This window comes from Thalia democratica, chromosome 2 (assembly GCF_965202585.1).
Source record: "Thalia democratica chromosome 2, ktThaDemo2.hap1.1, whole genome shotgun sequence".
NCBI lineage: Eukaryota > Metazoa > Chordata > Thaliacea > Salpida > Salpidae > Thalia > Thalia democratica.
The window spans coordinates 55,225,694-55,251,583 of NC_139166.1; the positions used below are offsets into that span (position 1 = coordinate 55,225,694).

Here is a 25,890-nt window from a genome sequence, read left to right on the forward strand (position 1 = left end):
ATTAATAAACTAATAGATAAACAGGCAATGTTGTCCATTCTTTAATTCCCATAAAAGACAAAATTGCTTTGTGAGAAAAGACAGACCAACATAAAAGCAAGCTCAAATTTGTCTACAAAAAAAAAAGAAACAACCGCTAAAGCTATCAAAGAGCAGTGCATATTAGTCAAGTTTACTATTTACGCATTGTAAAACGTGAATGGGAAACAGAGCAGGCAGGCTATTGTAGCTTTCTTTAAACTGCAAGCTTTTTGACTGCTTTACGAAAACTTACAAGGACAAGTTTCGAAAAATAAAATGGGAAAAGGGTTAGTGAAAAATATTTTCTTTTAACGTGCTTTTGCTTTGTTAAGTAATATATTCAAACAGTGTTAGTTCAAAAAGTTGTTAAATAGCTTTTACTAGTGTAAACATCCGTTTGTTTATTTTTACTTTAACTACAAGCTATTCGTCATATTTGTAGCTTTGTTTGTAAAACCTGTAAGTTGTAAGAACACTAAAATATATATTTAGAATTTTGTTATATACTAGTTGTAAAGTTTTAGTTTTTAATCTTGTTGTTTTTTGTTCTTTTTGAAAAACACATATTTTTTCTTAAGCAATTTTTTTGTTGTGAGTAAATGAACTTTTCATCAATAATCAAAAAACAAAGCTTTAAAGATATGCATTCAGTTGAAATATGACCTGGATAATTTCATTTGCACGAAATCGCGTGAGAAAGCGTTACCGGTGTTTTATTATTTAATTTTTATCTACTTCGCATTGCAGTTTTAAATTAAAATTATTTAAATGAAGTTCAAAGTAATTTAATAAACTGTAATATTTATCTGTTGCACGGTGTATATAAAATACTTTCTTAATATTAAAAGAAAACAAAAGTAGTAAAATGTTTTTTTTCAAGTTTATCTTTAATAGCTGTGTTTGTTGTTTCGTGCAAATTGCTTTTAGGTATAGTCAAATAAATCTTCTAGAAAACGAAATACATTTTTCCTCATTAACTTACTAGACATCTTTTATAAATATGGATGACACTGTAAAGTTTAATAAATAACTTATTTAGAAGAGTGATTTTTAAAGAACACTTTTAAGTTTTTTTGAGCATAAACGTTATATCAAAAGTTTTTGAATGAAAAAAAAAGCTACTTTACAATATTTTTTAGTTTAATGAAGTTTGGACAAAGATGACCAATTGTTAAATAAATTTTCGAACGTAACATAACAAAGTTAAATGAAAGTTTCTAACTGTATTCCTAGTTTGGAAGTAACATGTTAAATTCTTACAGCACTAGTTTCAGTAAAGATGCAGATGAGATCAAAACAGATGAAACGGCATCATCCAGTCTTGGTGAAGATAAAAAAGAAAAAGAGGAAGACATACCATCCATTCCATATTACCGACTTGTTAGTGGTTTTTCGTTTCAAATATTTGACGTTAAATACTTTCCAAGAATTAACTTTCAACTATTTACTAGTTAAGTGTTTGAAAAGCTACTATTTTTATAACATCTTATCTCAGTAAAATATTACATGCTTTTATAAATAAAACTAAATTGTGGCAATATTGCTCTAGAATCTAGACAATCGAAGTATTAAAGTATGCAATCTTAAAAATTGCTAAACTTTTGAAAATAACTTATCTTTTCCTGGGACTAAGTAATCTGTCTTTATTGCGTAAGAAAACCATAAGCATGCCGAAATCCAATGAAGTGTGACGTTTTTGATAAATTATTAACATTTGTCAACAGCATTGTCTTAATTTCTGTTGTTTTGATGTAAATAACCACTTTTGTGCTACTTGATTATTTTTAAACTGTCGCGTTTCTGTTAGTGGTTGTATTCTGTAACAAGTTGCTTTTATTTGTTTTCAACTTTTATACTGTTATTTACTTTAAAGCGGTTTTGTGACAATTTCAACAAAATTTTTAAAACTTTAATTTTGAAATACTTTATTATACATATACTAGTGTTGGCAGAACTTATATTTTGCATTATCAAAAATTTGACAAGTCAAAGTATTAAACATTAAATCTAAACTGTTACTAATGTGGTTATTTTACAGCCTGAAATTTAAAGTTATTTTCACACGAGCACGTTTTTCAACCTTTGAAAACCTTATAAAATGAACCAACAAATTTAATTAGTTGTTAATTTTTTCTCACCTACTAAAAAACAGTGGTTGAAATTTTTAAAATCTGTGCAGCTTTCGCCAATGGTAATTAGACACCAGAATGTGCAGTGCACATAAACTAGACTATGTATACTTTTATTAAATTTGATTTTAACTTCATTCATAAACTAACACTGCTTGTGTCAAGCTAGTATACTGAAACAACTTTTCACCACCAGTTAAAGTAACACATACTCAAAAAATTATTGTCAGTTAGTATTTAGGAAGCAGTTTCTGTGCACAAAAGTAAGAAAGTATGATACTTAAAGCTTAGCTAGAACATTGTTATTTTAAACGATTTACTTGAACATATATTATGCAGTTTACTAAAAGTTAAACAAAACCTGTATTTAAGATAAAAAGTAAATATGTTTAAAGCTAAGACTTTTAATATAAAATATTTTTGAAAACTAATTATTTACATATTAAAATTTGTTTTCCGTTTATTAAATTTTTTTATACGTTTTATATGTTTTATATTAAAACATTTAAAAAAAAAGAAAAAATTTACCAACATCAGCTTTTATTATTAATTAATAATTTATAATTGCTTATAAGTCGTGAATAAGATTAAAAATAAAGTTAATTGTCATAAGTTCCATCTACTTACATTACTTTTCGTAACTAAGTTTACAAAAAAATAATTACTTAAGTACTCACACCTTAGTAATTATTTCAACATACCATAAACATACAGTTTTTTTTCTAAAACTGTTTATAACTTTTTTGTACAGTACTTTATTTATTTTGTTGGAAAAAATGCTTCGGTTTTCGTTAAAAACTAGCAAATACCGACTATTTTCTTTTTTACTTAAATGCTCATAACTTAGTATTTTGTTTAGAAGCCAATTGAATATGAAATATCATAACGTCTAAACATGTTTAACTTTATTTATTTCGCTAAACTTTTGGTAATATCTTTTTTTTTCAAACAACAACAGCAAATTATTATTAGATTTAATTTTTTTTGCTAACACCAATTATTATACTTCACAGTTCCGGTACGCTAAGCCGTTCGACTTCTTCCTGTTGACAGTCGGGATCCTCGCAGCGTCCATAAACGGTGCCGGACTTCCGGTCCTGTTCATATTCTTCGGCGACATCACAACTTCGTTCACCGAGTACGGGAAGTATGACACGTGCAATTTCGACTACACGACGTGCAAGGCCGCCGGCCTCGTCAACGCCAGCATGACTGAGGCGTGAGTGAATTTTTGTCATCAAGTTTCGGTTAATTTTAAATTTCTATAATAAAGAACTTTTCTAAGCACATTTGCCGTTTCAAAAAAAATAGAAGTAGAAAATTTTGAAAACAAGCTTTTATTAAATTTTTCTCAGGTATTTTTTCTATATTTTTAAAAGTTTTCTGCTTGATAAATTTATAGCTTTTGTAAACGCATTTGGCCTTTTAAGAAGTGGAACAGTTTAAAAAAAAGTTTTTAATGAATCTTGTTTATGTAGTTTTTCAGAATTAAAACAATTAATGAAATTTAACCACTAAAGCTAATAAAATTATACGAAAAATAGTCTATAAAAAAATATCAAACTTATATTAAGTTTAACCTAATTAAACGTTTTACAAAAAACTAAATTATAATGAGTTACAAAAAATATACTCAGATGCAATTTTAAATTATTTAGTCGTTTAATAAAACTCAAAACCTAGGTTTTCTATATTTATGTTATGTTTGTTGAACTTAAAATAAGCTTTGTTTTGATGTTTTTTAAATTTTAAATATGTAGGACTTCAAACAATATGTAATATTTAAGTTTATTACAGTTGATGTTTTATATTTCTGGGTAATTTGAAAAACTATATATGACAAAATCTATATTTATTCTTAAAATATATTATTGTCCAAAAACATGTTAAAAAAATGTATTGAAACAAGTTAATTTAACAAAAAATTAAATACAAAAGTAGACTGAATATACATGTCAGTGTAAAAGTTTTAAGAACACCAAAACAAACCCTTAGTTTGGTTTAAACTTAATTAAAAAAAATAAAAGTGTTGTAAGTTTACAACTGTGCTATGATTAAAACTTTCAAGTATTGATTTAATAAAGTTTTTGGGGACTAACTATGTATTTATTTTAAAAATTATTTTGATATTTATTTAATAAAACATTATTTTTAACAGCTTTTCAAACTTTCTGTCTAAAAGACATTTTAATACATTTACAGCAAACTTTTTTTTTTACTTAAGGGAAAGAAACTTTGGTAAGAACTAAACTTTTAGGTTGTTCTTTAAAAAACAATGTATATCTTTATAGTCAATTTAACATAAAACATTTTAATACTGTATTCAAGTTGTGAAGTCGAGCGTTTATTCAAAGTTGCTTTGCAATTTCGCAGTAATCAACGAAAATGTTATTTGTTTAAACACATACTACGTGCCCTTATTTAAACGTTAAAGCTCTTTTGTTTTGCAACCATAAGCTGATTTATCATAAGCTTTTCACGAAGTTATTTGATTTGTAAAATTTCAAAAGGATCACCTATAAACATAATTTGTTTAAAAAATTTAAAATCTACACAGTTAAAACCAACAAACTTAAATATGAGAATTTATCTAGAAGTTATGATTGTCAAACTTCGCTAGATTAAAAAACTCAGTTTATAAGTATTCTGTAAACAACGTTTAAATGTAATTTTTTTTTTCAGTGAGTTCGACGATCAGATAGGGTCGCTTCAGACGAGCTTCAGGTCTGACGCGATACAAACAGTTCTGATGATGGTGTACATCGGGTGCGCCACATTCACGTGTAGCACACTGCAAGTAGCGTGTTTCTCGCTGCAGAGTGTCAGGTTAATTGAAACACTATAGCTACCTAAGTTTTATAAGCTACAACTTGTTTTTCTACTTTTTCTATTCGGATTCAACTTTTTTTTCGTAACGATTTTAGCTAAGTTTTCTTATAGTAAGGTCTTCAAGAATTTTATACCTTTTTAACTAAATGTTTTAAAAAACTTGTGACTTGTTTACATGTTTTTTTGTAACTATCTCAGTGGTAATTATTACGTCACAGACAAATGAAGGAAATAAGACTCGAGTACTTTAGGTCGATACTGAGGCAGGACATGGGTTTCCATGACAAGACGCCCGCAGGGGAACTCAACGTCAGATTATCCAGGTTTGTTGGTTTAGAAAAAACAGTTTATTTAATATTGAAAGTAATAAAACAGTTTGATACTTAGAGTTTATTAATTTACACTGTGTTTCATGCACAAATCAATGATAACCAAAACAGGCTCTTATAAATCAAGATAGACACATTTATTTATACTATCACTAAGTAATATTGAATAGTACTAACTTGAGACTAATTGTAATCGAAGTCATATAACATGATCAATGATCATTGCACAGCACAATTTTTAATTTTGATAACTATTGCAATTTGAAAATTAAATATTTTGTTTAGTACTCAGTTTGTACTGCTTTTTTTTTTTAATAAGTAAAACTACTGAATTTATTAGTCAAAGAAAAATGTTTGTTCGACCAAATAAAGTCATCAGACCATTAAGATATTTCTTCTTGGAAAAATATTTGGGAATGCTTAGTTCTTTATTGAAGAAGTTGCAAAGTCATTGCAAACAGAGGAAGCTGTTGAAATAAAAACTGGCTATAAAAATGATTAATCTTTTATTACTACGAAATTTTACTTTCTTTAATTTTCAATGTTTTTTATTGCTTACATTTTTTTAGATTGCGGAATGTGAAAAAAACAAAACTTTTAATTGGTTTAAAAAACGAATTACAGTTCGATATAGTTTTGTTTTTAACTTTGTTTATAAGATATTTTTTTCATAGGTTTGCATAAAAATATTTCAAACTGTGTACAACACTTAATAAAATTTTAAAAGTTCCTAATAGATACATTAATGAATACACAACAAACTTGCACAGTACTTTTAAGTTTTTTTCAAACAAAACTTTCATCAATGACGTCACAACACAGCGACATCAACAAAGTGGCCACGGGGACGGGCGAGAAGATCTCCTCGCTGCTCCAGTACATGGCGATGGCGGTGTCGGGCATCGTGGTGGGGCTGGTGTACACTTGGAAGATGGGACTGGTCACCATGAGCGTCACCCCACTCATCGCAATATCGTCGACGCTGTACTTTATGGTGAGTGGTTGAATGTTGTTTTGTAAGGGTGAACGCCTGATTGTATGCTAAAGTTTGTTTAATTTCTGTTTATAAGTTTAAACTGTATGTTTAAAATTGTTAAGAAGTTTGTTACTGTTTCCCCTCATAATTGCAAACCATCAACAACGTACATTTCACCTTATTGATCGCAATATCGTCAGTACTGTATTTCATAGTGAGTAGCTGCATGATTGAAACAAACTTTAAGTTTTAAATTTCGAGTTGAAACTGATAATGTAGTTAGAAATTATTCATAAACTTAATATAGAATTAATTAATAGAAAATTATATTCTTTAAAACAATATTTATTAATTCAAATATAAAGTTACTTGAAGTCTCGTCGAACACTGTATTTTATAGTAATAAGTAGCTGCATAATTGAAACTAACTTTTAAGAACTTGTTACTTTCAAGTTTAGCAAGGTTTTTTATTTAGAAACTATTAGTAAAACCTTTAAGAAAGTTGCATGTTGACTGATGTTTTTATAAACAACTTTTTGTAACTTGATTATATATCAGAAAATATGTATAAGGTTGTAAGGGTACAGATTTTTGCTGGCTTAATTAAAACTTTGTTTTTGTTTTTGTAAACATATACTGATAGATTAAATTTGCTGCAAAAGTTAATTTATAAGATTTTTTTTTTTTTTTTTCTTGGTCACAACAGTTTTTAAACAAAGGTTAAAAACATTATTAACCTCACTAAAATGAAAGTCTCGATATAAACATCGACACAGAAATTAAGTGTGACGTTTGAAAGAAGGAAAGCGTTTTGAAGTCGTAAACATGAAAGTTAATAAACCGCTCGTACCAAAACGTATATCTTTTAATCAAACCGTATAATTACAAAAATTTCAATAAAGCCACGTAAGAACTAAGGGTTTTAGTTTTAAAGTTAATTAAACAAGTCAAAACTTATGAACTAAAAAAATAACTTGAAGAGAAAACTTTAAAAACCAATAAACATTGTATTTATCAAAAAAAGAAACTAAAGCTTCTTTTGAAAAAACTATACAGCTGAAAGATTGTTTTTTATTAAATTATTCTTTCATTAAGGGCATAGGGGTTCCGACATTTTTTTTACTAAAAATAACATTGAATCTTATATGAATGCTTAAAGTACAAACTACAAGCCAGTTTTTATAGAATTTAAAAATCTGATTTAACTTTTGAGATATTGTAATTTTTATAAAAAGTTTCCGATACAAACATATGGACCGCAAATTTTTCAGGGTCAATTTTCTCGAAAATTTAAAAAATCACTAAATTTCTATCTTCACCTTAATTTTTTGAGCTAGAGACCTCAAACATTGAGGAAAAGTTCCTTTTATAGTTTAAAAGACTTTCAATGTTGGAATTTTAAATATTGAAAAATAAAAATTTTAGGTTAAAAAAACAAAAAAATAGGTGGTTTTATTTTAATAAAAATTTTATTTTTCTAAATTAAAAAAAATCCTGCATTCAACCTTTTAAAATTTAATAATACACTTTTTGTAAAAATTTGAAGAAGATTGCTTAAAAATGAAGGAGGAGATAGATTTTTAGTGAAATGGTCTTTTTTCGCGTTTTTAGTTTACGCCTTCCATTAGGAACCTATTGGGGTCACCGAATTTGATCGCTCATATCTCAAAAATTACATTGAACTTTTTCAAGCGGTTAAAAATGTCTGATAGCTCAGATAAAACTCTATAAAATAAGATCAACTTCTAAAGATCAAGCTGGACCCCCTATGCCCTTAACTAACAATATTTACTAACATTTCTAATAAAAAATGATTAGTAATTTTGTTATTACTGTTTAAGTAGCCTAAACATCGGTCACATATCTTTTTTTTTCTTTAATAAATTTTAGCTGGTTCGAATTTTTTATAACATCAACTTAAATACTTGCAATAGTAAATACAAATTAAAAGCTTAAATTCTAGCTGCTTTAGTACTTTGTTTAGAACTAATCAAATTTTAGTTCAACTTGTTTGTTAGCAATAATTAATACACTACTGACTAGTAACTACAGAATAGAAACCAGGAAACATAACTAAATAAACTTGATATATTTCAAGCTGTGCTCATCCGTAGAAAACAAAGCTAACATGAGATAGGACTTTTTAACCTTTGAAGTAACAAAGTAATTATAAAGTAGTCAATTTTTTTAATAGCAACGCAACTAACGTAACTCACAGGTGTCTACAGTTTACACGAAGAAGGAATTGTCGGCGTACGCAAAAGCCGGCAGCATCGCGGAAGAAGCGATATCAGCAGTGAGGACGGTCACCGCACTTGGCTGCCAGGGCAGGTTCACCGACAGGTAACATTTTGAGGACAGTATTAGTAAATAAGTATTAAAGTTTTGGCAAAAAAGTTAAAAACAGATCTATGTTGCAAAAAATATCGGTATGTAAGTATTAGAGCTTTTTGAATAAATAAGTTTTAAATTAAAGTAAGTCAGAGTTTAGATTTAAATTTTCTCATGGTTAAAAAAAAATAAAAAATGAATTTTACCTTAGATATATATTACAAAAACGTTTACGCTTAAAGATTTTTTGATTTTGAAGCTAAAAATATCAAACTTGGTAATTTTGTTAACCTTTTGCCCCAATACTAAGTTAAACTCATTAACTCAACAACTAGCTTTGGTTTCATTATTAATAATTAATAGTAGGGAAATGGTCGTATGACCTTTTATCGAAGCAAGCATCTTATTTTCTTGTGTTAAGTTGTTTTTAATGTGTTACTAAAAACATAAAGAAATTTAAATTTTCAACTTAAATATATAATTAAGCTTAAAATCTAAAAACAAGTAATAAATTATTTTTTCAAAATACCTGAAATTACATAATGTTAAACTTTTAACGTAGACTCAAAACTAATAAATAACTTGTTTAAAAATACGTTGATGGTGTTTATCTAGTTTCTTAACGCAATGACCAATTATTTATTTTTTTCTTAATACTAAATTAACTTATTGTGACTTTTATACCGTCTTTCGTCTTGTGTCATAAAAAAATTCTAATGCAGATGCACTGCATAAGTTTGTTTTACCTAGTTTTATTTATACCGACATAAATGAAACATTGAGTTGAAAACTAGATTAGTTAGGCAGCTGTACAGCGTTGCTTTTTTACTTACCGTTATACCTAATTGTGGTTATACAGCACAATGAGTATAAACATTTTGATATTTTCTCGTTCATAGATGTTCAGTATCATAATACGTATATTGCTAAATCTTAATCTAACTTAAACAAAACATCCTACCAGAGTCAACTAAAATAAAACATTGTAAACAACTTGTATTTTAAATTCTAACAGATACACAGTTAATTTGGTAGATGCAAAAAAAACTGGTATTACCAGAGGTGCACTTACTGGATTAAGTACAGGAGCATTATATCTCTTCATGTATGGTGCGTTGGTATTTTGATTATCTAAATGCTTATCTTTGGTACGAATCATAGTTTATAATTTTGAGTTTAATTATTTTTTTTGATAAAATACTTAGTTATCAACTTTTGCAAAAAATTCTAAGCAACTGACATAAACTGTGGACTTGTTAGTTGCGTACAATTAAAAAATGAGCGTCTAACAACTTTGTCACTTCTGAAGGAGACAAAATTTATATTTTATGAAACTGCACGTGTTTTTAACACCTATTTTACTTAAAATATGCTAGAAATTATGTTTTATTTTCCGACCAACATATTTTTCATTACTTCATCATGCTTTGCCTCACTTACACTTTTTCGTTACCACTTCAGGTGCGTACGGGTTAGCGTTCTGGTACGGCACGTCTCTGGTGTTATCAGGAGAAATAGAAGTAGGTGACATGATGACCGCTTTCTTCGGAATTATTATCGGTGCCTTCGCGCTTGGAACTGTTAGTTTTATATTGTTAGTTAATTGTTGAAGTTTAGCTTATAGGTAATACAAGGATACAAAGCCATTAAAAAAAAAACTACTTTTTGTTTACTTGAACAGAAACTGAACTGTTAATTTGGCATAGTCTGCTGTATTACTATTATTTCGAAAAAATGCTAAATTTCTTTTTTTTAACCATATCCTATTTTCTTTATTTTTACTCAAGAATTGACTCAAGTTATAAATCTGTTCATGATATTTTCAATTAGCATTAAATACTTATTCTAGCTTATATTTAATCACTAAACAAACACCAACAAATTTCCGAATGAATTACTGACACGACAATCGTATCGCAGGCAGGCAGCTACTTCGGGGCGATAAGTGAGGGCAAGGCTGCGGCCGCCAAAATATTCGAAGTAATCGACATGGTGCCCACCATCGACGTGTTTTCCACGGAGGGGGAGAGGCCAACACTAGATGGCTCCATCGAGCTGAAAGACGTGGAATTTGCTTACCCTACGAGGCCCGAAGCTCAAGTATGTTAAAGTTGAAGTGTTAATCGAGTAAATTTAGTTTTAGACTGTTAAACTTTTATGAATGAATTGATGTAATGTAAGCTTGTTGAAAGTTTGCTACTTTGTAGAATTTTTGTTAGAAAGTTGTTGTATCAAAGTAATAAAAGTTAAATCTAATTAAGATCTTAAACGTTATACTTTTAAAGCTATAAAAAATTACCACTTAGCTAAGTTGAACCCAAACATTTTCAAAATGAAATTAAAACCTCTATTTTTATTTTGAGCACAACGTACTGCTTTTAAAAAAACTTAAAGCATAGATTTGTATCTAGCCCTAATTGATCGGTATTGCTTATTAATGTAGCAGAAAATCAAATATAACTAATACTCCAACAAAACTCTTTAGCAACTGGTGCTGATGTATTTGTCTGAAATATTTGACCATGTTTGCTGTGAAAAATAGTAGTTTCTGCAAAATATAAAATAAGAAGCAATCTATCTGGTTTCATGAATAATTGAAACTATTTTCGGTCAAGTGCAGACGTTTTCTCACTTTAGTAATTTGTACGATAAACATCAACTGTTACCAAACTTTTATATTTCAAAACAACACACTTATACAAAACGTGGACTATTCTTTTATGTAGTGAAGTTTTGTTTGGTGTATCTATTTACTCTGTGACGAAAACAATAAACAAAATCCAGCATATAAATTTTACAAACAATTTATCACCCTTACTTCTTTATGTGTCACAAATTTAATTCTTTGTTATAAAAAAAACTATTAAAAAACTACAACAAATAAAAAAACTAAGAAAAATTTTCTCCTAAATTTATAAATCACTCTTGTATAGAAAAAAAACTTTTGTTTGTAACGTTGTTTGACTAATCCGTTCAGCTATAGAGTTGAAATAAAGTTGAAAGCTTTCAGTATAACTTTCTCTTCATACTGTTAGTTATATAAAATTGTTAGGAAGCTTCAACAAATGAAAAAAATACAAACATTTTCTTGTAAATTACTTTTGTTTGTAATGTTGTTTGACTAATTCGTTTCTATATAGAGTTATAGTTAAGTTTGAAAGCTTTCACTTAGACTTTCTATTTATAAACTTGAAGCGTTTAAGAACTGATTTGAATTTTGTCTTTGAATAAGGTTAATCTATTATACTACTTTTAAAAACTTCATACGCAAGCAAAGAAAACAGCTTAAAGTGTTTTAATACTACATAACGTTTTGATTTCTTACGCGTTAAAAAACCATAAAGGCTTTGAAACTTAGGACAGCTACAGACAAAACTTGAAAATTAAAAAAAAAAGCGATAGAAATATATAACAACAAGTTGTAAATAATCTTAAACTGTATTAACAGAGCTATTAAATTTGCAAGGTATTGAAGAAAGTGTCTTTGAAAGTGGAACAAGGGCAGACTGTGGCGTTAGTAGGACACAGTGGTTGCGGTAAAAGCACAATCATCCAGCTCATACAGAGGTTCTACGACGCACTGGTTGGTTATTTAGAATATTATAATAAATTTTCATTTTTTTTTATTAGTTTAAGATTTATTGATTTCTTCTGTTGAAAGCTCTTTGTATTGAGACTATACTTCTTAAAAATAATTAACAAACTTTAAAATGTAGTAATTTAAAGTATTTTTTTCGATTTTTAACTCAAGGTAGGGAAAACACCATGTTTTCATTTCAGTTTAACTAGCGGTACAGCTGTGATTTTAAAAAATTATTGTAATACATTTAAATTTTACAAGGTCATTTTTGTTATAATAAAACTTACGTAACTTTTTGTTTTATTTTTTTTAGCTTTATTAGCACAAGTGTGAAATTTAAGTATTTCAACCTTTGCAATGAGTAAAAAAATACAAATAATTTTTATATATCTATTGTTATTCAAGATCAAAGAAAACAAGTACATCTTTAAAAATATAACAATTTACGTAAATCTATGTGTATAGTATTAAGTTTATGATAAAATAATCTTTGTTTGTCTAAAGTTTGTCTGTAATGAAACTTATCATAAAGAATTTTATAGACGCTTATTTATAGATAAACAAAAGTTACGAAACTAGATATATTATAAAACAAATAGAAAACTATACTAACATATTTTTTTTACCTAAACCTTTATTAAGATAGTTTAATGTTTGTTTTAAGATTTACATTACTGATTATTAACTTTTAATTGATTGTAATAATTTTAAAGAACATTCTGTGCAAACTAAATTACATAACAAAATAAACATTCGTTTTTTTATCAAGTTACTTTTGTTGAACACAAAATTTGTCTTTAATTTAAACTGCCTTCCAACTTGTAACAGGGGGGCGGCATCGAGATAGGAGGGGTGGACATCACCAAGCTGAACGTTATGCAGCTGAGGGAGCAGATCGGGGTGGTAGCACAGGAGCCGGTGCTGTTCGCCACCTCCATACACGAGAACATAAGGTGGGGCAGGGAGGGGTGCACCATGGAGGAGGTGAGGGAGGCAGCGAGGATGGCCAACGCGCTCAACTTCATAGAGGAAATGCCCGATGTTAGTTTTTTGAGTGAAAATATTATTTTATTGTTTTTCAATAAAAATACCTTTGCTATATTTAAAAACGCTTTTTTTCGTCTTAAAACTGTTTAAGTTGATTTACTTACGTAAAGTGTAAAAAAAACAATTGTTTAACTAAATTTTCAGCCAAAAATAGTAGCTTCAACTGCAACTGTTTATGTTTACTTACTTATTTTTTATAACTAAACACTATTAAAAAAAAAGTTTAATCTTCGCTTGAAGTCTACAAGCATTTAAATAAGTATCTAAAGCCGATAATCTTAGATTAAGTCAACAAAATGCTTTGTTGAATAGATTTTAGTTTTTAAAAGGCTTGTTGTGTTGTAAAATTTCACAACAGATTTTTGTTTGACATTATGCTTGTTAAATTGAATATTTTAAAAAGCAACATTTGAAGCTAGTCTTTATGAAGTAAATAATGTATAAAAAAAACTTCTTCAGATCATAGTATTAACCAGTGTAATGCATGTTGAGTTCATAATATTTACTTACGAAATCAAGTAATTTATAGGTTGGTTGTATCACGAAAGACGCATACAAAATTTTTAATTACGTTCAAACTAATTAAAACGTCTTTTTTGTAATCGTGAATGAACTTAATATGAGCAAATGCTTGTTAAATATAAATCTAAACTTTAAAACATTCTTACAAATTAAAACAAAATAAAATTATTAGATTTTTGGAATTTTATGAATAAATTTACATAATTGATAATTAACCACATAGTTTAAAAATCAATATTTTTAGTAAACAAATTTTAGCAATTCTAGTAACGAGCAAAAAAATATTACACACACTTTTAGAATTTTGATATTTTATTTGAAATTACGTTTGCAATTTGCTGAAATAGCGTTTTTCATAAGCACTTTATAAGCCATATATCATGAAACTAGATATTAAATCTCGAATAAATAATTTTTATAATTTCGAAAAAAACTGTAACTAGTTATTTTGTAAAGTATTTTATGGTTTATTCTTATCATAGTTAAACATCAGTAACGACAAGGTTACATATTTCTTCGTAAAAACAATTACGCCAATTTGCAGTCCTAAAAGTCAAATTCACTTTAACTAAAACCGTTTAAATAATAGTTTTGAAACAACAATTTAAAAGGAATTTATCATTCTTAAAGAGTTTCCAATATTTTTAAGTTGCTCACTAGAAAAATTTATATGTATTGTATGTTTCAAAATAAACTTAAAAAATTAATGTATTCATAATAATACCAGTAATATACTTTATTACAGAAAAAGTTTAGTTTGAAAAAAATTGTTTTATGTGTAATTATGACGTAAGAGTAGCGTGCAAAACACACATTAGGAATTTGCTGAAAAGCATGCTTATAGTTTGTTCAGTTATTTTTTGAACTGTTGTAAACATAATTAACTAGATAATGTAATTGTCCACTATACATTGACATTAAACAAATTTCATTGCAACATTTAAATTAAAGTTTTTCGTACGAACTCGAAGTAAAACATATTGTCTCATGATCTCGTATTACAGTGTCGTAGTCACGAAAATAATGACTTAATAAAATATATGAAAATTAGCAACGTACTTTATAAAGTTTTGTCGCAGAATCAAATAAAAATTTTGCTTCAAATAGAAATCTGTAAAAAAGGTACAAATAGTAAAACTATAAAGTTAAATAACTACCTTGAGATTATTATATGTTTTTTAGCTAAAAAAATATTATGCAAGTAGTTTCAAGATTAAAGTAATTAATTATAAATTTTGAAATATTTGAAACTTCTTCAAATTTAAGAATAAGGTTTTGATTACTTTAAAAAAAATAAAACTGCATCTAAATAATATTTTCTTTAATTAACTCGAAAAAGAAGTCTTTGTAGCGTACAAATGGTATTTTATTTTAGCTAAGTTTTTTGACGCGATAATTCCTGTTTTAACTATCTCATTATACAAGGTTGTTTTTTTAACTTTCTTTATTTTTACAGTATTCAAAAATAAGTTGTTGAAACATGTAATAAACTTTTTATACATTTCAAGTATGTTGTACTTTTTTGTTATATAAATTTTAAGTTGGATTTATTTTATTTTTAATTAATAACATTATAAAATGTATTTGTCCATTCTGTGCATTAAAAAAGGTCTAAATAGGTTTTATAACACTGTTAAGTCAAATAATGGTTTTGTATAAATTATATTTTTAAGTTAGAATTAACTTCTAATGCATAATATATGTAAATCAAAATATTTATAGTTTTTTTGTCAAAGATTATAAAGAACTTTCTACTTTACATTAAAATATCAATGTTTTTTATAATTTTATTAGAAAATAGAAACTTAATTAACAAATGTTCAACAATTGTTTTTAAATTGTTCAGAAATTTGACACCCTGGTGGGAGAGGGGGGCGGTCAGATGTCTGGGGGCCAGAAGCAGCGGGTTGCCATAGCGAGGGCCATCCTGAGAAACCCCAAAATATTGTTGCTGGATGAAGCTACGTCGGCGCTCGACAACGAATCAGAAGCCATCGTCCAATCGGCCCTCGATAAAGCTTCTAAAGGTGTGAAATAAAGGGTGTTGAGTTATTTTAAAATGATTGATGTTTTAGAATCAGAATAAAATGTTTTTCAAATTTTTGGTTTGTTTTAAGGTGTGCATAGTTTATTTAAACTCGTGATAAATTTTTCAAATATTCATAAACATTACTTAGTGCTCACAAAATAAAACAGTTTATGATCTAAACAAAAAACAAAAAATTTATTAGGTAAACAGTAGCTTATTACATAAAACTGATTTGTATTTTGTAGCTGAATTTTGGATTCAAAAAAAGATGCATTTTTGGTTTAAAGATTTTTTTTTTGGTTGCACAGTTTGTTTAACTGGTTTTTAATTTTGTAAATAGTTATAACTGCATTAAGTTACTTAACTAAAAAAATTTTTTTTAAAGACTACTAAAATATTTGTAAAGTTTATTAAACAGTTGGTTGTTACCACATTTTTTCTCCCAGGACGAACGACGATCATAGTGGCACACAGGCTGTCCACTGTGCGCAACAGTGACGTCATAATCGCATTCGACGGCGGCAGGGTGGTGGAGCGTGGCACGCACGAGGAACTCCAGTCGCTTGGTGGCGTCTACTCGAAACTGTGCAAGGCGCAGCAGTTCATTCACAAGCTCGATGAAGGGGAAGTTACCGAAGGTGAGAAAAAAGAAGAGGAAGATAAAAAAGATGCAGGTTTTTTGTATGAATTTTTACTGGTTATTAGAATCATTCGAATCATTTTGTAGTATACATCTCAGTAAACTAATTGAAAAAGTACTTTCATTTAAACAAAAAATGTTTTATAAAAACATATTAAAACGAATTTATGGCTTTAGTTTGCATAATCTTAGCGGTTGTTTTATTTTGAAATGCATATTGAAAAGTTTGTTTTAAATTATGTTTGATATAAAATTCAATCAATCTCATCAATTATTTTTACTTTTAAATGAATACTGTAAAAAGGGTAATAAAAAAACTTATACTTATATGTAGTTAAAGTTTTTCCATTTTTAAGCATTGTAGAATATATCGGTTATGCTCTTTCTTCCATATTACAAACTTATCAATAGCTCCAGTTTTCGACGAAGAAGTGAAAATTTTACCGAACCGAGTGAAGTCTTTCGAGAAGAAGAGAGGCGAGTCTAGATCTTCATCTAGAACAAATGAGGACAAGGAAGAAAAAAAGGAGGAAGAAAACGTTTCGTTGAAGAGATTGATTTACATGAACAAACCCGAATGGGCATACATGGGAAGTTAGTTTGTTGCTGTTTAAAGATTTTTAAATCTAAAATAAATACTTTACAAAATAAGTTTCTATCAAAACTGACAATAGTAGCTTGTCCTTAAATAAATTGCAACAACTATGTAATTATATTTACAATTCACTGTTCAACAACTTGTTTAAGTAAAAAAAACTAAACTAAAAAACAACCTTGTTTGATGGCTAGCATTGTATAAAAAAACACTTTCCATAAACTACCGAGCAAATGTACATTCATCATTAACTTTTCTGCAAAACTATGACAAAAAAAATTACCTTGCTTATCGGTCTTAACTATAAGAAAAAGTACTGTTCATAAAATATTTACCAAATTTATTCACATTTTCATTTCAAACAGTCGGAACTTTGTTCTCGGCGGTGGCTGGGAGTGCGGACCCGGTATCTGCCATCGTCTTCGCTCAATTTCTCACCATTTTCACCTTAGGCGACCCGGACGAGCAGACGAGGCTGTCGATAGTGTACGCGGGCGCCTTCGTCGGGGTCGGGGCCGCCGCTTTCATCTCTTACACGATGGAGGTTTGATGTGTAGTAGATGTTGTGTAATATTTTGAAAATTTATGGTATTTATTAGTTTATTAAATGTTGTAAAAAAATGTTAAAACTAGCTATGAGTTATAAATGCATAAAAAACTCACGTTGGATATTTTGTAGAATGTATAGTAGTAACTGTTAAAGTTTGAATGTTTTAACTTGTCCGTAAAGTACTGAAGAAGAAAAACGTTCTTGTTGAAATTAGCTATGAGATATAACGTGGTAGGGAAAAACGTTAAAGCTGCAATTTGTTTTTATCACTTAATAAGTTAACGACTAGCTTAATTTACATACAGTATCGAAGTTGAAAACTTTAGTTTTCTACATCGTAAAAACTACAAAAACATTATTTTCAACACTTATTAAATAGTCTATAAATCAATATACTCAAAAATTTATTGTTTACAATCAGGCGACGCTGTTCACAAAAGCTGGTATGGAGCTGACTACGAGACTGCGCAAGAAGACTTTCGCGGCCATTCTGAGGCAGGAAACGTCGTTTTTCGACAACCCCGACAACAACTCTGGCGTGTTGTGCTCCAGGCTGGCATCCGACGCCACCAAGGTTCAGGGGTGCACCGGTGGAAAACTGGGACTGGTCGTCAAGAATTTTTCGTCGCTAGGTAAGTTTTTTGAATGAAGTTGTATCTGTTTTAATTTTAAACACATAGACAAAAAAACTTAAGTAAAACTGATAGCTTGATTTATGTTATAAAAGTTTTAATTAAAAGAAAGCTTTTTAATAACTTTAAAATGTTTTCATTTGTTCATTAGATATTTTATAAGGTGTTTGCATGTACTTCTATAAATTGTGCTTATGTAGATAATAGTTTCAAAGCTACAGAAGCTGCATAACTTGTTAAAACAGCTTATTATTCAACAGGAGTGTCGCTCGGTATAGCGTTTGCTTACAGTTGGAAGTTAACTTTGCTTATGATGGCATTTGTGCCGTTCCTCATACTGGGCGGAATTATCGAGATGAAGCTCATCATCGGCGATGAAGAAGCCGTCAAGAAAGAATACGCTCAATCCAGTTTGTTTTTTAATTAAAATTTTGTTAAATAAAAAACAACATATTTAGCTAGTTTAAATCCAAACTGTTACTGTTTGTATACAAAACATAGGCTTTATTTTTTATACAGTATCTTGAACGTATTGGTTGAACCAGCTGTGTCTAATACTTTTTTTTTAACTCTTTATGAACTTGTACCTTATATTTTATGTCTTCTGACAGGTCAAATAGCGGTTGAGGCGATCACGAATGTTAGAACGATTGCATCTTTGACAAGGGAGGAAACAGTTCTTCGCAACTATGATGCCGCCATATCTGTTCCTATCCAGTGAGTTTTATCAATAAAACAATATGAACTAATTTAAAGATATCTTATTTTAGAAAATTGCCTCAATTATATTTTCTTTATGATAGTATCATTTATGAGCTACTCATAAAAATAACTTTAATTGCACTTTAGAGTTTTTTTCTTCAAGTTCAAAAATACTTCACAGAAAGAAAAAGAACAGATCTTTCCTGATGGGGCTGGCGTACGGGTACTCCCAATGCACGATATTTTTTACGTACGCGGCCGTGTTCAGACTGGGAATCGAACTTGTCATCATGGGCGACACCACCTTCGATAACGTTTTCAAGTTTGCACTCATTTGCCTTTTTATTTTTGAAATACTCTAAGCAAAATGTACTAAACAGAAAACTATTTTAAGTATGTACAAATATGCGCTAACCTAGCTTATTTATTAACTTTATTTTGTTGAAATAGCTTATCTTATATTTAGTAGTGATTGAAACTGAAAAAAAATATTTAATGTTTAATAAGTTGATGCGCTTACAAACAAATCATAACAAACCAGTTATAATGATAGGAGCATATAACTGATACATGCAGAATTTTAAACTACCAATCTACAAACAGAGTGGTGACGGCTATTTTGTTCGGAGCGCTCGCAGTTGCTCAGAACAGCTCGTTCGCTCCAGATTTCGCCGAAGCGCAGACGGCAGCTCACAGGATACTGAAGCTGATCGACGATGTTCCCAGCATTGATGCCTACAGTGAAGACGGCCACAAGCCTGTTCGTTTATTTGCAATAAAATAGAACATTGAACTTTTTGTAATACATAAGTTTTTTTCAAAATGTTTAAACTTTTTCACTACTTATCAAATCGTCTTATGCGGTAAGAAGCAATGAAAACTGTTATTTATACAGCGAACACATTTTATGTTTGTATTTTTTTAATATCAGTGAAACTTACGCGTAGCAAAGTCTCATTTAAGAATCCATCTCTGTACTTCAGCAACTATTTAAAAACTATTCTCTTTCAACTTGCTTCAACAAATCCTACAAACAAACACTCCACAGTCGCACTGTACCGGGGAGATAGAACTCCAAAGCACCACTTTCAGCTACCCGACGAGGCAGGAGGCGCAGGTTTTGAACGAGTTGTCGGTGAAGGTGAAGCAGGGACAGACGTTGGCGCTGGTCGGGCAGTCCGGCTGCGGCAAGTCCACCACAATTCAGCTCATCGAGAGGTTCTATGACGTCACAGGCGGCAAAGTGGTCAGTGTTATTTTTTGTGTTTATAAAATTAAGCTTAAGTTTTTTTGCTTTATACAAAGTTTAAAAGAGAGTCTACTAAATAGTTTTGCTGTGAAGTAGTTAAATTTGCTTTTGTGCTTTAAATAGTGTTTATAAAACTAGATTCAGTGGTTAGTTTCTGCTTAAAAGTACTAATATATTATCTTTATTTAATAAAACAAGCAGCAATTTTTTAACATATTTCATTTTTTATTTGTTATTATATAAGTAAATTTGGTTCAAATATCTAGTAATCATATTTTTATAAGGTGAACTTTTAAGAAGTTTTTATTTCTATTAGTTTGAAATATTAAAAATCAACACTAAAATAATTTTTATACATAAAACAAGTCTTTTTCAACAACACTTATATATTTCAACAATTTTCTTCAGTGTGGATACAATTGTAACAAGGTAAAACAAATTTTAAACTTATATAGCCTTTTTAATTATATGAGAAATTATCAATCAATTAGCAAAAAAAACCCTAAACTATAACAAAAAAAAAAATTAAAAACAACAAGGAAAACGTAATTAACTGTAACAAATTAAAACAAAACAAAATTAGTCTAATTTAAACAAGGATAATGAGTAATCAATCTAACGTCTATTTTCAGAAAACCATTTACTGGTCAATACCTTAACTTTCAATCATATTGCAGTAAAAGAAGAAAAATTGGTTTGATTAAAACCCTATTTCATAGAGCAAATAAAATATGTTCGCCAGAAGTATTTCAGAATGAACTTAAGGTTATAAAAGAATTACTAATAAAGAACGGATATCCTAATCCGTTGATTGATAAGGTATTCAAAACTGAATTGAAAAGACTAAAGTACACAAAACCTTATGGACCAGAGAAATGTCCTGTTCTATTAATTTTGCCCTATGTGGGTGAAAAATCAAAACAAGTTGAAAGAGATATCAAGAATATGACAGAAAAAGTTTACCATGCATCTAAACCAAGAGTAATTTTTACTTCTGCTGCTATCCTAAATCCTAGAGGTAAAGATCTAATATCCTACAAACACAAAAGTTGCGTGGTATACACGTATAAATGCTGTTGCGCAAACAGCTATATAGGACAAACTTCTAGGCATTTAGAAACAAGAATAAAAGAGCACGTACCTAAGTGCGTGAAAGACCATATCAAAAATCAACCGAAGAAAATGAGTAATGCAACCTTAAACGCAACAAAAAGATCATCAATTTCAGAGCACTTAGTAAAAAATCCTAAATGTGGTAATAATTACAGTGAGACAAAGTTCAAAGTTTTAAGAAGTTGCACGAACATTTTTGATCTAATTAAAATAGAAGCTATTTATATTCACTTAAACAAGCCAGAATTATGCAAACAAAGAGAATTTGATTACTCATTATCCTTGTTTAAATTAGACTAATTTTGTTTTGTTTTAATTTGTTACAGTTAATTACGTTTTCCTTGTTGTTTTTAATTTTTTTTTTGTTATAGTTTAGGGTTTTTTTTGCTAATTGATTGATAATTTCTCATATAATTAAAAAGGCTATATAAGTTTAAAATTTGTTTTACCTTGTTACAATTGTAATCACACTGAAGAAAATTGTTGAAATATATATGTGTTGTTGAAAAAGACTTGTTTTATGTATAAAAATTAAAATTAGCAGACATATGTTTAAAATACTAAAATAATTGTTTAAATTTATCCTGAAGAACTTTAGAGATTAGATTGATCATTTTAATGTTGTTAAAACAGCTACATCTGACTTTAATTTACTAAACAAATCTGCAGATAGTAGACGGAACAGACGTAAGAGAATTAAACCTGCAATGGCTGAGGCAGCAAATAGGGCTGGTGTCCCAGGAGCCCGTTTTGTTTGACCTCAGCATCGAAGACAACATCAAGTAACTTAGAACTTATTATAGTATTTATTTCTTAAAAATTTAAGGATCCCACAATAAAAATCATAAAATATTTTTTTAGTTTACGTTAAAGTGTCATTTAGCTTGTTTTGGAAATTTTTGGGTTAAATTGTTATCAATCGGTGTATGAAGTTCTTTTGGCCTGTCGCATTTTTTGATTAGCCTAGAGTAAAAAATTATTATGAGATGCTTATTTTTCACCTTTTTCGTTTTCAGTACAAAAAATCTACCTTAAAACTTAAAGCTAATTTGAATTGTTATCTTTTCAGAATGAACTAAAATTTTAGAAAGATCTTAAAAGGACACATTCTAAAGCTAAATATTGTTTAAACATGTTGTAATGATTACAGATACGGTGATGCTTCAAGAGAACCGACTCACGATGAAGTAGTGAAAGCTGCTTCGGACGCCAACGCTCACGACTTCATTTCCAAACTTCCCGACGTTTGTTTATTTTAACGCATTCTTAACTACTTTGATGTGATGAAAACATTAAATTAGTCAATATTTTTATTCAGGGTTTATTGAAAATGCTTAAAAGTATTTTTAACTACTTCGATGTCTTGAAAATAGTTGTTTAACTGGTTTAAAACAACATACTATAATGATAAAAGCTACCTAGCAAACAATTATGTATAATAGTAAAGAAAATTTAAAGTTTATACAAAATACATATTGATATAGGTACAAAGAATGAATCTTTCAAAAAAACGAAACAGTGTTTACATATGCAAAAAAAAAGTTAACTATTTGGTTGCACTTAATCAACCAACTTTATTTTTCACAGAACTACTCAACACCTGCCGGTACGAAGGGCGGTAAGCTGTCCGGAGGACAAAAGCAAAGAGTGGCCATTGCGCGAGCGTTGCTGAGAAATCCTAAAATATTGCTGCTCGACGAAGCCACCAGCGCGTTGGATACTGAAAGCGAAAAAGTTTGTTTACTTTATTTTAAGTTTTTTTATTCATTTTAATACAACAATAATGAGCTGGTTGTGTTTAGTTCATCAAAAAATTGTTACGTCTGTTTCTCAAAGATTTTTTAAGTTGCTTTTTGTTGTTTTTTTGATAAACTAATGTATATTAATATAAGTAAACAACTACATAGTCATATAATATTTTTTTTGCTTACATCAAAGGAAAGCTTTTCGCAGCTTTTACTAATTTTAAAATATTATAACATTAGAGACCAAGAGAAATAAAAACCTATAATTTAGTTTTAATGCTGTTTTGTGAAAATCACGTGATAGAAACGCTACGGTTGGTAAATAATTTCTCAACACGAAACAATACATTCAGATCGTCCAATCGGCGATCGATGCGGCCAGATCCGGTCGAACCTGCATCGTCATCGCGCACAGGCTGTCTACCGTCAGGAACGCTGACGTCATAGCTGTGGTTGACAAGGGAAGGGTGGTTGAGATTGGTAACCATGACGAGCTGGTTGCTATGAAGGGCGCCTACTTCGGGTTGGTTGCAAATAATGTATATGTTGTGATCAAATTTAATTTAATATCTTTGATATATTTGTGATTTGTTTCAACTCTAATGTTTTTGGGATCAACATACGTTATGTTTTAAAAGATTTTTATCTATATAAAAAATTTACAGCTACATTAGGTCTATATGTTTTTTAGAAAAAGTAGTTTTTATGACAAGACAAAGTTATGTTTAAGTATTTAGATCAATTTTAGCTAAAATTTTCGATGTTTTAATAATGAAGGTTCACTTTTCTTCTATATTAGTTAAACCGACATGACAATAGAATAATTTACAAATTTACAATTAAAAAAAATCTTTGTTATAGTCGAAAAACTAAATTGTTTACCTTGAAAAAATCTTAAAAATTATTTATTAGTAAGTATAAACTAATGAAAATAAATAAATTTATTATTTTGTTATCAGATTGGTCAACGCCTCCTAAGTAGGATAAATTTGAAAGCAGGAGAATTTGTGGAGTTTGTTTTATGTGTTAGCCTTAATGACAAAACTAATGAAGTATTTTAAAGAGACCTTAGGACTTTGCTTAAATTACATTTTTCCCGAAAACCTCCATTTACTTTATCGTTTTTGTTTTGCTACGGTACATTTAAAACATTTGCATAACGTTTTGTTTCACAGTGCAGTGTAATTTATTTTAAGGTATTTTTGTTTAAAGTTTTGCAACAGATTAAATTAGATTGTTCATTCCAAGCACTAAAATGTAACACATTCAAACGTGTTCATTGTTTTATAATAAATAATATTATATAAATATTTTTTGTAATACTGAATTAAACAGTTTTTTTATGTTTTGTTCTACAAGTATTTTTGTACACAGTAGTAATTGTTTAAAGAATAAGAAATGGTTTAAAAGTATTTATTAGATGCTTTATTAAGCTAGTTTAAAAGTTAAAAAAGAATTCTTGATAATGCGTTAAACATCTATTTCATTCAAAAGCTAATATTAAAATAAAACACTTAAGCATATTATCCTTAGTTACTTGTTTTATTTGTATACTGTTTTTATACTTGTTTGATAATCATTTTATTTTTGTTGACACTTCGAGCTTACAAAGTCTTGTATCACATTGCCTAAAATAATTATTCTTGTTTGTTACTTTTTGTTTATGCGTTTAAACAATTTACAGCACGAATAAAATATTGATACACGAATGTTATTTAAAACTGATGTCTTTTTTTTAATTTCTTAATATATACCTACTTTGTAAACAAATACAAACTCGAAGATATTAACGTAGTTGTTAAGCATAGTTAAGTACTAAGTTATTAGATTATTACAATCAGTTTTAAAAAGAAAAACTTTTGTTTAGTTATTGAATAAATAAGTATATGTGAATGAATAACAAGAACAACTTACTTAAGAAATAAATGCAGGTTGTTTTAGATTTGATAATTGTTTAAGATTTAAAAAATGAATTAAAAGATTATGACTTTACGAGAACAATACCTTTTATTGATATTTAACACTGACATTCTTATGTAATGTTATAGGTTTTTTAAATTAAAATTTATATAAAAAAGTTATTTAGTTGATTGAGACTTTCCTTTGTTGGCCGTAAGGAAATAATAGCCGTGAAAAACTCTCAAATTTAGTCAAAGAATAAAAAAGTTTTGTAAAATTATTTAAAAAGTGCATAAATGTCTTAAAAACTCAAACTAAATTATAAATATTGCTTTTATTGACAAGTTTTTTCAATTAGAAGCTTGCCATTTAAAAAATGTCTTAAATCGCTTTAAGTATGCATTATGTAAGAGTTTATGTATATTTTTTTTAACGCAATTTCAATTAAGACAACATTTTTCAAATAAATTAAAAAGAAAAAGTTTCTTATAAATGTTGGCTATAAATTTAAATTCTTAAAAACATCTAAACAAACTTTAGACTTTTATTAAAAAGTTCCTAAACTTTTAATAAATTGTACGAGATTAATTAAAACAGGTCTTGTTGCAACGCAGAGTTTCATGCAAAAGGGTTCATTAATAAAAAAATAATCCCAAAAAATCATTTAAAATTAACCTAAATTACCGATGGTAATACAATTTCAAATTAAAAATAAATTAAAATTTTATAAATTAAAAAAAAACTTGGCTAAAGGAACTTACATTTAGCTTTTAAACTTTAAAAAATGTAGAAGCCATTATCATATTAAAAGCTACTAAGTTAATGAACTAATAAAATTACCAAGGTATTGAATTTTTTAGTAATAATCTCAAGTGAAATTGTAGTTAAAAGTAAAACTTAATTTTAAATGTAAGCTCCCGTAAAAACTAGCATTTGAATGAACCGCACCACAAGACTATAAACTTTGATGCT

At 28.6% G+C, this 25,890-nt stretch overlaps 1 protein-coding gene across 1 annotated transcript; it reads left to right on the forward strand.

Moving 5' to 3' along the window:
- The first annotated feature begins 190 nt into the window (after window positions 1-190).
- Window positions 191-24,668, forward strand: LOC145849561 (ATP-dependent translocase ABCB1-like). The gene is made up of 27 exons (XM_082954514.1): window positions 191-308; window positions 1,284-1,401; window positions 3,164-3,369; window positions 4,833-4,976; window positions 5,198-5,302; window positions 6,131-6,302; window positions 8,503-8,627; window positions 9,631-9,725; window positions 10,077-10,195; window positions 10,536-10,715; window positions 12,082-12,198; window positions 13,024-13,236; window positions 15,611-15,791; window positions 16,240-16,467; window positions 16,845-17,027; window positions 17,394-17,572; window positions 18,000-18,210; window positions 18,471-18,620; window positions 18,822-18,927; window positions 19,094-19,234; window positions 19,516-19,672; window positions 19,961-20,158; window positions 21,944-22,056; window positions 22,425-22,518; window positions 22,862-23,008; window positions 23,373-23,542; window positions 23,979-24,668. Exons 1-27 carry the CDS (start codon window positions 298-300, stop codon window positions 23,995-23,997), a joined length of 3,882 nt encoding a protein of 1,293 aa, XP_082810640.1. The 5' UTR covers window positions 191-297; the 3' UTR covers window positions 23,998-24,668.
- The last annotated feature ends 1,222 nt before the right edge of the window (window positions 24,669-25,890 follow it).